The sequence below is a fragment of the Episyrphus balteatus genome, chromosome 4, assembly GCF_945859705.1.
Source record: "Episyrphus balteatus chromosome 4, idEpiBalt1.1, whole genome shotgun sequence".
In the NCBI taxonomy this organism is placed as follows: domain Eukaryota; kingdom Metazoa; phylum Arthropoda; class Insecta; order Diptera; family Syrphidae; genus Episyrphus; species Episyrphus balteatus.
Window position 1 is genome coordinate 26,419,849 of NC_079137.1, and position 15,358 is coordinate 26,435,206.

Sequence of the window (15,358 nt, forward strand, 5' to 3'; positions counted from 1 at the left end):
AGTTGTGTGTGTCAGTATATTTTGTATACTCATCCAGTGCTGCCATGAAAATGTTTTGAAAAATCTGCAATGCAGATTTTTTTAATTTGGGAGACTCAATTTAAAAGATTGCGAACAGGTATCAGTATCAGCTGAATTAATTACGAGAATATTTTTCCTCTATCAAGTTGTTGAATTTTTTTAATAGTTGTATTCTTATATGCTTTTTCTTCTATAAAATCAAAATCGTACTGAATTTTTGTTACAATTTGCATTTGAGAAAATGAAATCTAGAAATCAAAAAGGAAAATTATAGAACGTTATGAACAAACTCCAGCTGATTTGAAAACTGAAGTTAAATAATAGAAAAAATTGATAGTTTTGGCAAAATAAATGATGTCTTAATTCGTCGTTAAGTTAAGTTATTCGACGTTAAGTTTCAGTTGCAGATAAAATCTGGACTGCAGATTTATGGTTCTTAAAAGTCTGGGAATAGGTTGAAAATCTGCACTACTGGCAACACTGTTCATCTCAGAATGTTATGTTCGTGTCAGTCTCACTCTCACAGTTGAATTCATTTAATTTTTCAATTATACAAAAAACAGCAGGAGCTACAGCACACAGCAACAGCAGTATGTGAAAAAGTTCATAAGTGAAAGGTTCTTGTTATCTGAATTCAAATTCATCTAAAATATTTTGTATTCATCAATTCATTAAATTGTTCCATTCTCGCTGCTTAGTCGAAACTAGACACACGTAAAACAATAGGTATACATATAAGTTTAAATGTATCCACCAATTATGTGCTTTACCTATTTCATTCGTGTTCGCTTTTCTTGTTTCTTCATCGAAACCGGTGACGTGGTCGCGATCGACTTTCTATGTCTATGGCTATAGTCATAGAGCTCATAGACCATAGTGTGTTATTATAATTAACAGAAAACTGTTGTGTGAATGCGCTCGTAGTTAAAGAAATGAAGATACTCTGAGATATTTTTTTTAAAGTTGGGCCAAAGTGAATGAAACAAAATTGGTTTGTTATTATGGAGAACTGTATTATTGTGGACTTGTCCGATGATGAGGAAATGGAGGTAGGTTTATTTTTTTTTTACTTGAATTAATGTGTCCTTGATTATGAAAGTGTTCTAAAGAGCATTTTGCGTCCTTTGGAGAAACAAACGAGATATGTAACTGTAAATTATTGCCTATACCGAATTTGAGGTAAAATAAGTTTAATGGTAAAGTTGTAATAAACTTTATTCTGGGTTTGATTGTTTTTTTTTTTTAAGCAATAATTTGGACCATTTTCATAATCATTGGCATAAATTATAAATGTAGGTACTATGTAACAAAACTCATTTTGAAGATGTAGAAGTTTAGGCATATAGGTAGGTACTTATTGAGACAAATTTGTTTGCAAATGCCAGATTGTGTTGAAAGCAGACCAGGGAGAAACTTATAAAGAGTCCAGCTGTGAGAATTGCTCTTGCAACCTCACTGATACATACATGAACAAAATTAATATATGTTTTTAAATATTTAAAGAAATCTGCAATTTGATTTAAAAAATATTTTATTCACATTAGGTTGTATTTACCCAGCTGATGTTGAAGTACAGAAATAAACGTTGAAAAGGCTCTCGGGAAAAAAATGCAGTTATTTCAAGAATACGTGAAGCAACTAGCTCTTTCTACCATGAAAAAAAATGTGAATTTCCCGCCATAAAAGAACTGGGTACTGGTATTTATGTACTTCGAAAGGGCGTACTTTTGGATTCATTTGCTTGTAATGTACTTTCCCTGATGATGGCGTTATCTTTTTTTTTATTTTATGCTGATATCCTGAAATTGTTCACATTTAATAAATTGATTTTAAGAAAGAATTGGCTCTCGAACTCCACTAAAATAAAATTAAAACTCTTAGCACTGATATTATGCATATCTCAACAGCTCTTGTTCTCCCACTTGCAAGTGAAGTTTATTATTTTTTTTTTTTTGGAAGGGGAAATTCGTTGGTGAATAAAGAAACACATACAATTACAGAATATTTTTTGTTTGTGGTTGTGTTTTCAACCAAACTACTGAGTTTTGGTTTGGAGGGTATAGTACCTACCAGTGGTACCACTTTACTTCAATTGAAGTAGATCTACTTCTTTAAAAAATAAAATCTACTTCCTACTTCTCACCATCACCAATATATCGAAATCTACTTCATTTTAAAAACCTATGTTCCAACTACTTCAATTTTACAAAAAAAAAAGGCCAAAACTTTTTTTTTTCAAGAAACAAATTTTGATTTAAAATTGTTATAAAACAAATGTATAGAAATATATTTATACACAAAATAATGAAGTTTGAAAGAATTCAAAGTTTTGATTGAAGTTGTTTTTACTTACTGTTTTTATTTAATTAAAATAAATTTAATAAAATTATTTTTTTTTTTTTTAATATACGTTTTTGTTAAAATAAAATATTTTAATATCTACTTCGATTTTTCCCAATCTACATACATCCATTTTTTCCAATCTTATTCGACTTTTTTCTGGAAGTGATAACGCTGGTACCTACACTGTATTAAGTTAAAAATTAAAATAGCACTGTGGCACCTATTACGTTAATAAATTAATTTTTCTCTTTCAAACCAACACACACGCATTGTGGCACCATATTCCTCCCCAATTCCTCAAAATTCTTCTTTTTTCTCTAAATCAATATCAATACTTTTACTTGAAAAATTGTAAAGTATGAACTTTTCTATTGACATTTTGTGCATATCAAAGCTAGTTTATACTTTTTCATATTGCTAGTATTATTTATGCATACTAGCCAATGTCTTACATCTAAAACATAATATTTTCGTGTTTTTTGTTTTGTTTGGAAAATTAAGTTTAGATACTTGATTTCATATGAACTTTCGATAGAGAATGGTGTATGATATTTTGCGGACAAAATAAAATTATTGTCGTAAATTGTTTTTTGTAATACTTCTTTTCTTTATGTTTTTGTACACACCAATTTCTTGGATTCGGTTGCTTGTGTATTGATTTTTTTTCTCAATTCATAAAAGACATAAAAGGCGCGTCTCACAAAGAAAAAATGTCATTTTGAAAGAGAGCAAAATAATTTTGTTGGACAAGTTTCTCACATTAATCCAATTTTTTTCAAATCCAACACCAACACTTCAACTGCAACTTCCCACAACTACAATCGCTTGTTTTGTCAAACAAGCGTTTGACTGAAAACTGAGAAATCTCCGAAAAAAAGTGAGCACTCAGCTGAGATTTTTTTTACTTAAAAAATCTCTGAGCTCTCAGAGATCTCTCCTAGTGGGACGCACCTAATGCATTGAATTTTCTTCCATTTACAAGAAGTCGAATATAGCACTTTTCCAATTCATAAGCCAGAAAGAGCTTATAGATTAAATATTTCTCTAATTCTTAACTAAACAAATAGGTACATAGTTTGTGACTAATTAGGTACATTTTCTAAATCCTGCATACATGCAAGTTTGTAAATTGAATTCGTTTTTAATTTTGATCGAAAGTAAATACAAACAACAAAAAATACAGAACTGATTGAGTGAGCAAAAGTAAATTATACTTCGGAGTAAATGTAAAAATATGGACTGAAAAAATTAACACACACATTAATTGTATTTACTCAAAAACTATAGTTATAGATCAAAATAAGTGTAATATTTGCAAACAATTTTGTATAATTATCGGTGCCTATAGAAACCTAGGAAAAATGTAGGAATATTTTTCTTAAATCGATCGAACTAAACTTTGGCAGACGTAAATTAATACAAAATGAGTTATTCAGTTAATTACTACTGTTTTATTTAAAGAAGCCCAAATAATGTCAAATACAAGAGAAACAAATATTCTACGGTCACAATTAACATTAAATTCTCATATTATGTATGTGTGAATTATTATTTTCAGTTTTATTTTTTTTTGTGACATTTTTAGCTTTGTTTATAGATTATAGTTGCTCTTGCTCAGATGTATTAGTTCCAATAAACTGCAAGGATAATTGATAATGTACACAGTACATACTATTGACAACTACGGAGTTTTTATTTTTTTAAGCATTTACAGCCTTATTTATTAGATTTCGCTTAACAGCTCTAAACGGCTGCATTAACTATGCATAAAGTTTTATGTAGCCTCTATGCAACGTTACATAAATTTCTATTTATAAAACATTTTCTTAGAAATAATAGTTATGCTAGGTTTGTGTCCAAATAAATACTGAAAAGAGAAAATTAGTACTTTTTATCACTACAAACAACTTAATCTGCCCGATGCCAAGGAAGAAAATCATTAAAAAAACACAAACAATTTTTCATTACAAATTGTTCACATTTATAAATATATAATCAAAAAAACAAAACATCAATATAAATAAAAAATACACATAAATCATTTCTGTGTCAAAAGAAAAAAAAAAAAACAAAAGGCGTGACAAAAGAAAAATTAATAAAAAAAAACACAAATTGGTGTACTGCGAACAAAAAATTCAAAATGTTCAAATGACATTAAAGAAAAAAAAAATATTCTTATTCAGACTTTAAACAACCGGAAAACGCTTTAGCTTATTCAACCTCTATGCAACGTTGCATAAATTTTATAAATAGGAAATTTCTGTTTAAAGGCATTATAAAGAGTGCATGTTATGTACTATCTATGATGGGTTTATAAATACGGCTGTTAATTTTCTTTTAATTTATTTCTGCCTTGAAAAATAGGCTGGTTCGGTTTTGATTTGACAAATTACTGTTGTTAATTTTACTCCACAATATTAATATAAATAAAATTACAACACGCTTGTTGTTAATTTTAACAATTTTTGAGTTATGCCGGTTTTCTAAAACAGCGACGATACGTTTTAAATGTCTTACGCCTCTTTCCGACAGAATTTTTTATGGAGAAAAAAAAGTGGGTTTTATGTCGAATTCCTTTCAATTGAAAAATCGAATTTTCGGCGATCTCGAAGCGAATTTTTTCTGAAAATCATGTTCCATAGAAAAAAAAATTCGCCTCAAACGAAGCAGAATTCGAATTTTTTTTAATCCCTCTTTTTTGAGAGATTTACACGGATTTGCACACACACTTGGAACATTTGACATTTCTCAAACGTCAAGCTGAAAGTTTTCTTCGTGTTGTTTGTTTATTTGAGAACACCAACTTCAAAAAAAAGAGTAAATTTTAATTGAATATCGTATTTTTATTGCGGAAAAATATGAAATAAATAAAAAAAACAATGTGCGATCAAAATATATTTTTTCCTGGCATAGTTCTTGTGAAAAAGTCAAATTACTGTGACTTTTCTTCTCGTAATTGTCGTCAGAAAATTTTTTCTCTGTAAAACCACAGCATACGGCCAAAATAATAACCTTCTACTTCATCTTCACTCAGATCTTAATAATAACTGCAATTTCCCTTTGATTCTGATTAACATAAATCTATATTACCGAAGAAAATAAACAAAATTATTGATCAAAGGAATCTCTGGTTTTATTTTGCAGAAATTGTTTTGGTTTCAGCTTGACGTTCGTGTAAAAATTGTTGCCAAATGACACACATACAATCGCAAAAAGAATTCGGTCTGTTTTCATGTTCCTTTTTAAGACCAAAAATTCGATTTTTTTGAGGCGATTCAAAAAATTGAAAGGAATTCGACATTAGACAAAAATTATGTTTTACAAAATTGTAGCTGAGGTTATTCTACAAAAATTTTCATATAAAGTTTTTATTGTATCACTTACCGTTTAGACCAGGCATGTCAAACTTGCGGCCCGCGGGCCGCATGCGGCCCACAACGAATATCTTTGCGGTCCGTTCCACATTTTTATTAATTTTGAGTTTTAGATTATAATTTAGATTTTATGTTCACAGCTTTCGGCACACATGCACCTCCTTTTTTCCTAATCAACAAATAAATATGGGACAAAACCAAACAAAATAACAAATTTTATAAGATCTCGTGACTTAAATCAGGGTAAATTATGTGATTTCTTAAAGTGAACTAGGAAGCGAATATTCTGAGTTAACCTACAAAAAAAATGGTAAATGAAAAATAAATAGTTTCATCATTCTTTCTGTTTTTTTTTTTACAAAATTGTTTTACATATAAAAATTGTAGCTTAACATGATCTGCGGCCCACACAAATTTTTATCTCGCTGTTTTGGCGCCTTGTAACCATTGAGTTTGACATGTCTGGTTTAGACATTACAACATTTCAAACTATTCCATGTTTTTGATTAAAATATATTAAAATATTAAGAAAAACATATGCGAGTTTGAAGTAATTTCTAAACGGTGCACAATTTTTTGTAAAATAGCCTCAGCTACAATTTTGTAGAAAACAATTTTCGTCTAAAACCTACCGTTTTTTCAAATAAAAAGGGCCCTACTAATAATCAAATTTAAAGCTCACTTTAATATTAAACTAAATTCTACATGTTTCAAGATACCAATAACCAATCTAAAAGTCAGTTTAAAAGCTAACGCTCTGTTAAATTTTATAGTTGAGTTTCCCAACTGTAAAATTTAACCGAGCGTTAGAACTTAAACTGACTATAAAATTGGTTTTTGGTATGGTGAAATATGTAGAATTCAGATAAATATTAACGTTAGGTTTAAATTTGATTATTGGTAGAGTCCAAAATGTTTTGACCTTTGACCCCTTATAATGGGACTAGCGGACAGAGGAAACCTTAGGACTTTTCATAGATTGTAAACCACCCTAACACCAAGCTGTATACCAAAAATCAGCCTGTTACAAATTTTTTCTTTGAAAAATCTATTTTTCCTGGGCTAATTACAAAAAATGCATTTGAAATTAAAAAAAAATATTTATTGCAAATAAAAAAAAAATTGCATAAAAAAAAATATTTATTGCAACTGAAAAAAAATTGCATATTTTTATTGCAACTAAAAATATTTTGCATTAAAAAAATGTTACTGCAAGTGAAAAATATTTGCATTGAAAATAAAATTTTTATTGCAAATAAAATATTTTGTTATAAAAAAATTTGTGTTGCAAATAAAATATTTTCTTTTTCAGCATTGAAAAAAAAAATCAATGCAAAATGTGTGCCTTAAATATTTTTTTTTAATAATTCGTCGAATTTTTTTACAATTTTGACTATTTGACCATACATTAGCTATGGGTGTTTTCATAAACGTCGGAAATCTGCGTCTGTCCAATCGTCTTTCTGCTTTGCTGCATTAATGAACACACCAATTCTGCAGAAAGTTTGCAAGCCTGCGTTGGTACAATTTTCAGCAGTCACTGAGTGTTCATAAACGTCAGAAAAAAAATTTTTTAAAATTACCACAGAATGAGTTTTGTTTAAGCAAAAAAATATTTCTTTTTCAGTCCCCGAAAATATTGTTTTTAATAACACGAAAAATTTGTAAACCGTGTTACATTAGGGTGGCTAAAAAAAAATATTTTCTTCTAAAAAAAAATAATAAAAACACCGAGTAGTTCACATTTAAAACAAATTATCTATGGAAAAAATATTTTTAATTAGGGTGTTCAAGAAAGTTTTTTTATGCGTTTGAAAAAAAAAATGATTTTTAGTGCACAGAAAGTTTGTTAAGTGCGTTTTTGCTATAGAAATATTAAATTCATGCGGAATTAATTAAATTGAATTTGGTTGAATTCCAAGCGTAAATGTTAAATATACCATTTTTCTGAGCCCCCTTATTTCTGAACTACCCCAATTTTACATTATATTTCATAAACCATGTTTTACAAACTTTCTCTGCAGTGAAAAATAATTTTTTTTGTAATTAATTAAAAAAAAAAATTTGAACCACCCTAATAGAATTTTTTTTTTTCTTCGATAATTTGGTCAAAACAATATCCACGTTGATTTTTTTGGAATTCTTCAAGCAACTGTGGAAGATAACATTTTTTAGAGCCACCCTAATACGAAAAAAAATTAATACAAACTCATTATCTCAAAAAACACGATTTAGAAATTTTCTGTGTCATTAAAATTTAAATTTTTCGAAAAATGCAAAAAGAAACATTTTTTGCACCACCCTAATTAATATGTTTGCTTTTCATTTTTTTTAATAATATTTACATTTATTAACAAAAAAAAATCGAATCAAGAGTCAAATAAATTTCTTCTTGAGTTCTGCAGCAATAAAATTTTGGCTGCGCAATCTGCCCGATGTTGACGACATACTGACGTTTATGAACAGCAGAACTGCAGTTGGACTAAGTTAGTCCGATCGCAGATCTGACTTTATGAACACGACTACCGCAGGCCTAAGTTAGGCAGACGTTTATGAAAACACCCTATTTCAACTTTAATGTACAGCCAAATAGTCAAAATTATATACATACATAATTATGTAATATCCAGGATACCTAACTCAAATATATATTTAAACAAAATATAACGGCTTAAAATATAGTTTTGTATCCTATTATTTCAGTTTTTTTTTAAATATTATATTAAATACATACATAGATAATTTGGTTGTTATTACATGTTTAAATAAACATATCATTGTATACTTGTGCCAAATTAAAAAAAAAAATATTGAGAAACAAAAAAGTTATGGAATTTAAATATGATTTTCATCGTTTGGTCGGTCCCATAGTGGATCGCCTTAGTACTCTTTTTACAAAAAAAAACTTCCTGAAACTCACCTAAGGGAACATGCATTTAAAATAATAACTATTCTGAGTTTAATTTTTTTCTAAACTAATAGCATTTCTTGAAATATAGACCAGGCGTCCACTGCAGAAACGCTTTACTCATCGAGCTAAAGAAAATTTCAAACTGGAAGTGAAAGAGGGCTATTAGTACATAGTTACTCGTACAAAAACCACAGGTCTTCCCGTCCGCATCTTGGCACGATTGGTTTGGTAAAGTGCATTGTGATTTCTCCTGAATTACTTATGTTCATTTTATGGATAAACGCTTACGTCTGCGATCGAAAAAATAAAAAAATAGGTACCATAATACGGCGTGTCTACCTATGAGGTAGTGTCCTTTTAGGACGGTGCAGGGTCAAAAGTCCACAGGCCAAAAGTCCATAATGGACTACTGGCTCACTAGTGTGGGTCATAGCTCCATAAATCAATTATAAACTTACAACCCACCCAAGTGGGTCAAAAGTTCACACAAAATTCCTATGGACTTTTGGCCCATCGATTAAAAATTTATAACCAATTAGGAAAGCCAAAATTCATAATGCGGCTGAACTCTCATCTTCTAAATTTCTTCGCAATATAATCTCCAAAACATTTAAATTCGAGTGAATATAAGAAAATTACTTTAATAAGTATTCAAAACTGGAACACTCGTCAATTTTCGAAAGTTTCTTCATTAAATGTCCAATTGGTGCCATGAAATTAGTCCAAGTGAAATAAGAACAATTTTCAAAAATTGGTTTTACTTCAATTTTCAACATTTATACAATAATTTCAAAAGCTTTTTAAAACATTTGAATAAACATTTGAATACATTAAATGAAAAAATCCTGTTTTGGCAATTATATGATAATACAGAACACCAAAGATGTTTATGTTATAACTTGGTAAACGCGATGCGGAAAAAAATTTGTTCACATGAGAATCTATTTAAATTGCACAAGCCAAACGCGAAGCGGAAAAAAATTGATTCTCCAGTGGGCAAAATTTTTTTCCGCTTCGCGTTTGGCTTGTGCAATTCAAATAGATTCTCATGTGAGCAATTTTTTTTCCGCTTTGCTTTCCGCCAATTAATTGGGATTTATTAGTTTTTAATATCCGTGTGATAATTAATTAGCCCGCTTTGTTTGCGTGGTAGTTCCCCATATCAGTGACGATTATCACTATGAGACTCCAAACTAATCGTCTTTTGAACAAAATTTTGTTCTGTTTTGCTTTGTTCCAGTTCTCGAAAATTACTTCAATAAGCTTTACAAACGAAACACGAGTCAGTTAAGTCATTTATAATCGATTGTCATAGCATTTGTGTTTCAAATCGGATTACGGACGATAATTTTACGTTCAACTTTCTTGTAAAAAAAATTACACTGTTCAACAAAATTTAACTTTTTTTTTTGCCACAAGAACCAAAATATACTTTTCTAGTAGTTTTTGGGGTGCTGAATCCGAATCTGAAGTCAGAAAAATTTGATTGGCCTCCGTTTTTTAAATATTACCGTTATAAAATGCTAAAAAACGTCATTTTGGCTGTTTTCGAGATTCTGTTTTTATGTGGGGTAATTCATTATAAACAAATTTGTAACGGTTATTATAACAACATATATTCTTCTTTCTAAAACTGTTTAAATTTTGCCGATATCTCTTTTATTGCTCCAGATATCTTAAGTTTCATTTAATAAGCCAAAGAGAAACTAAACTTAATCTAAAGTATAAGTCACTGGTCACAGAATTTTTGCCACAAGAACCAAAATATACTTTTCTGAAGGTTTTCGAGTTGCTGAATTCAAAGCCGCAATCGGAAAAGTTCTATTAGCCTCCGTTCTTGAAATATAACCGTTATAAAAAAACCGTTTTTTTTGCATTTTATAACGGTAATATTTCAAGAACGAAGGCTAATAGAATTTTTCTGATTGTGGATTCGAGTTCAGCAACCCAAAAACCATTAGAAAACTATATTTTGATTCTTGTGGCAAAAAAAGTTTAATTTGGTTGGCCAGTGTTGTTTCTGATTCAAAGACCGCTACTTAAATTTTAAGTATCTCGGGCAATAAAAGAGATATCGGAAAGATTTAAACATTTTTTGAAAGAATAAAACTAGCTCTTATAGGCAACGTTACAAATTTATTCATAATGAATTACTCCACATAAAAACATAACCTCGAAAACAGCCAAAATTACGTTTTTTGACATTTTCTAACGGTAATATTTCAAAAACGAAGGCCAATCAAACTTTTCTGTCTTCAGATTCGGATTCAGTACCCCAAAAACTACTAGAAAAGTATATTTTGGTTCTTGTGGCAAAAACCTTGTTGACCAGTGTTATTAGACAATAATTATTATAGTAAAGTACTTAAGTTTAAGATTAAGACCTTACATATATTTATATCTTTATGTTTTTTTAAAAAACAGAACTACTTTTTGAATCCAAACATAATTTACAAGAAAAAGAAAAAAAAAATCCTTTTTTTTCTTTTCTCATTACATCACTTTTGTATATGAAAAGTTTACAAAAAAAGTTTACAAAAAGGATGCAAATGAAAACATGAAAAACTTAAAAAAAATATATAATATACTTATAATATACAGGGAGTCCCAAAAGTAATGAATCAAACGAAATATGCTGATAGGCCAGCTTTAGGGATCTCAGAATTTGGAAACTTATTCATCCCATATCCTTGCGGTTTTTTATTTAATGCAGTTTTTGTGAAAATTTGAAAAATACCGACTTTACAATAGTACTCGTATTTTGCTTTCAACAAAGCAAATTTCACAAAAACTCCATTAAATCGAAAACCGCAAGGATATGGGATGAATAAGTTACAAAATTCTGAGATCCCTAAAGCTGGCCTATCAGCATATTTCGCTTGATCCATTACATTTGGGACACCCTGTATATTATATATTTTTTTAAAAAGTTTTTGACGTTTTTATTTGCACCCTTTTTGTAAACTTTTAAGCTATTGCATAGATTTTAACGCAGGCCTTGCATGGGGAGCTAACCAAGAAAAAACGTAACGAAAAATTATTACACTTATGATGGTATGTGTGTATATGCATATGATACGATTGTACGAAGCTTGCATGGATGTGTGAATGGTTTTGGTTCAGAAAGAGAGGGTTATATAAATTGTGTTAGACAACAAAGAGAGGAGTAAGGAAGAAGACCATTAATGCTGCGTCTGCAGAATAAATCAGAAGAAAAAAAAAATTATGTGTATTTTCTTTTCTTTTCTCTTCCCATTCTTCTGTTTCTTGTTCAACTTGTTGTGGTTTGTGAACGAGTAAAGCGTTGCGTTGCGATTGTAGAGAAAATGTATTCTTGTGTTTTCTTATTTTTTGGTCTGTACTCTGTAGAAGTTTATGATATGACATTAGATTCTGTGTATGCATGTTTTCAAATGTGACCTTGTTGCAATGCAATAGCTTAACCGCGGCAGTCCTCGAGTGCCACAAGTCTTTTTTTTGTAAACTTTTCATATACAAAAGTGATATAATGTACAAGAAAGTTGAACGTAAAATTATCGTCCGTAATCCGACTTTACAAACAACCACTTTTTTTAACGGTTATAGCGATCAAGAAAAAATTTAAAATATGTAGGTAGATATTTTGTTATGTTTTCGTTCGATTTGAAACACAAATGCTACGAAAATCGATTATAAATGACTCAAAGAATTTGTATTATTATTTTTTGCTAAAATTCTATTTATTTTTTTTTTATGATGCAAATTTATTTTTCGTGCCAGCTGATTAATATTTGAAACAAATTGTTCCATTGAAGTGCTTCAAATATTTCCTGTTCCACCCAAACGAAAAACTTTTTTTGGGTCTGTATTTCAATCAGGAAAAAAAAGAGAGTGGGTAGATTACGTATGTCGTATGTGTCAATTGACATAATTTTTCCTGATCGCCAGTGTTGCCAGAATATTTTATAGGCAAGTAGCCGATTTTGGAAAATTTTGGAGCGTAAATCAATTTTTTGTGGTAGGAGATTTTTGATTTTTTTTTTAATTTTCAGATAACTTTTGTTTATCAGACTTCAAATATAACACGGTGTTACAAAAATGAGGTTTTAAAATATACGCGGGCGGAGACCTATCAGGTTTTGTAGAGCTAGTCGCACTGAATACGAAACGGTATTTGAAAATCCCCTAACACCCCCAAAATCTGGAGTTACGGGCAAAAAACGGTTTTTTGGACCTTCACCCATTGAAAAAATTCTAGCTTCGACAATTTTGTACCCATTTTCGATTTTTTTACAGTTTCTGATAGAAGATAAATATACCTTTATAACAATGTATAAAACATGTAACTCGGTTAAACAACTTAGAATTTATAAGATGTCAAAGTTCAAAAATTCAATTTTTTTTGTCATTTGCCCAACTTCGGCATCAATTTAAAGTTTATGTTTTCAAAACAACATGCTATTTAAAAAATATATTCATAAACTATATCTATTTCCCAATCAATCGAGGTATTTTTTATGAAAATCACTCCAAAATTGGCTTAGAAAAAAAAAATTTTCGATTTCAACCCAGATACAGAAATTCGAACTTTTAGGTATAGAACAAAAATGTTGTTTCGGCACGTAGTAGGATAACCTGGGCGTCAGGATTTGATAACGGGTTATTGTAGAGGAGCTCAATATAAACATCTTTTTCTTTGGAATGGGGGTCTATCTCCCCCCGTTTAGGTGGGAGGGGCAGTTTTCTAAAAAAAAATTATCAAAATAAAAAAAAATTATTAAAAAACAACGGCAACACTTACAGTAATAAATGATACCATTTCCAAAAGGTAAAATTGTGCATTTGATTCTAATTTTTAAATCAATATAATATTCCCAATAGTTTTTGAAATAATCGATTTCAAAGTTAAAAATAGGGGAAAAAATTTTTTTTAAAACTCATTTTATACTATTTTTGGCCAGACTGTGAATTTTAGTAAATAAATTACTTAAACAGAAAACTGCATCAATTGATTCCTTATCGAACCGTGAAAACTATATGTTTCTATGTCTTCTAGTTTTTGAGAAAATTGAAAAATAAAAACAAATAAAAACAAAAAATATTTTGAAAAAAGAAAAATCTGATAAAATAATTTTTCAATTTTCCCAAAAACTAGAAGACATAGAAACACATAGTTTTCACGGTTCGATAAGGAATCAATTGATGCAGTTTTCTGTTTAAGTAATTTATTTACTAAAATTCACAGTCTGGCCAAAAATAGTATAAAATGAGTTTTAAAAAAAATTTTTTCCCCTATTTTTAACTTTGAAATCGATTATTTCAAAAACTATTGGGAATATTATATTGATTTAAAAATTAGAATCAAATGCACAATTTTACCTTTTGGAAATGGTATCATTTATTAATGTAAGTGCTGCCGTTGTTTTTTAATATTTTTTTTTTATTTTGATAATTTTTTTTTAGAAAAATGCCCCTCCCACCTAAACGGGGGGAGATAGACCCCCCTTCCAAAGAAAAAAAATGTTTGTATTGAGCTCTTCTACAAAAACCCTTCATCAAATCCTGGCGCCCAACTTATCCTACTACGTGCCGAAACAACATTTTTGTTCTATACCTAAAAGTTCCAATTTCTGTATCTGGGTTGAAATCGAAAAATTTTTTTTTCTAAGCCAATTTTGAAGTGATTTTCATAAAAAATACCTTGATCGATTGGAAAATAGATATAGTTTTAGAATATATTTTTTAAATAGCATGTTGTTTTGAAAACATATACTTTAAATTGATGCCGAAGTTGGGCAAATGACAAAAAAAATTGAATTTTTGAACTTTGACATCTTATAAATTCTAAGTGGTTTAACCGAGTTACATGTTTTACACATTGTTATAAAGGTATATTTATCTTCTATCAGAAACTGTAAAAAAATCGAAAATGGGTACAAAATTGTCGAAGCTAGAATTTTTTCAATGGGTGAAGGTCCAAAAAACCGTTTTTTGCCCGTAACTCCAGATTTTGGGGGTGTTAGGGGATTTTCAAATACCGTTTCGTATTCAGTGCGACTAGCTCTACAAAACCTGATAGGTCTCCGCCCGCGTATATTTTGAGTGTTACACCGTGTAATTGGTGGTAACACACACAAGTTGTTGTTGTTCATTCAAATTCCTCAATATAAATTGATTACACAAGCAGCTGCCTGCAAGTATGAAAATACACAAACCTCTTCTAATAATGAATTAAAAATTTGACCAGTGGTCAACTTCTTTCCGCTCATCTCCCTCCTTGTATACGAACAACGAATTGTTGTCATACGAATAGAGTTGGAGAAAAAGTGAAAGAAACCGAATGAACAATAACAGACTTGTCTGAGTTAATAAAAATGCTAGTCGGTTCAAGTGAACTTGATAATTGGAAAACCTGTTCGGGGTTATGAATTCTCAAGTGGCAGCGGTGGTGCGAAGCGTAGTGCGTCGGCCTCCCAACCGCTAGGTCGTGAGTTCAAGCCCAGCTCGGGCAATTTTCAAAATCAATTGAACATAAGCGACTTAGCACCACTGAAAGGAGTCTGATGATCGGGTTGGTCCCCGTGAAATAGCTATAACTCCAGCCTATGAACTTGGTGGTAACACACACAAGTTGTTGTTGTTCATTCAAATTCCTCAATATAAATTGATTACACAAGCAGCTGCCTGCAAGTATGAAAATACACAAACCTCTTCATATAATTATTTGTTT

General features: G+C 30.0%; 1 protein-coding gene across 1 annotated transcript in view; it reads left to right on the plus strand.

The window, feature by feature from the left end:
* The first annotated feature begins 577 nt into the window (after positions 1-577).
* The window catches only part of LOC129920149 (uncharacterized), a 52,981-nt gene continuing 38,200 nt past the window's right edge, over positions 578-15,358 (plus strand). Inside the window, exon 1 of the mRNA XM_056001369.1 lies at positions 578-1,070. Within this exon, the coding sequence (XP_055857344.1) occupies positions 999-1,070 (72 nt within the window). The 5' untranslated portion in view covers positions 578-998. The remainder of the gene's footprint in view (positions 1,071-15,358) is intronic.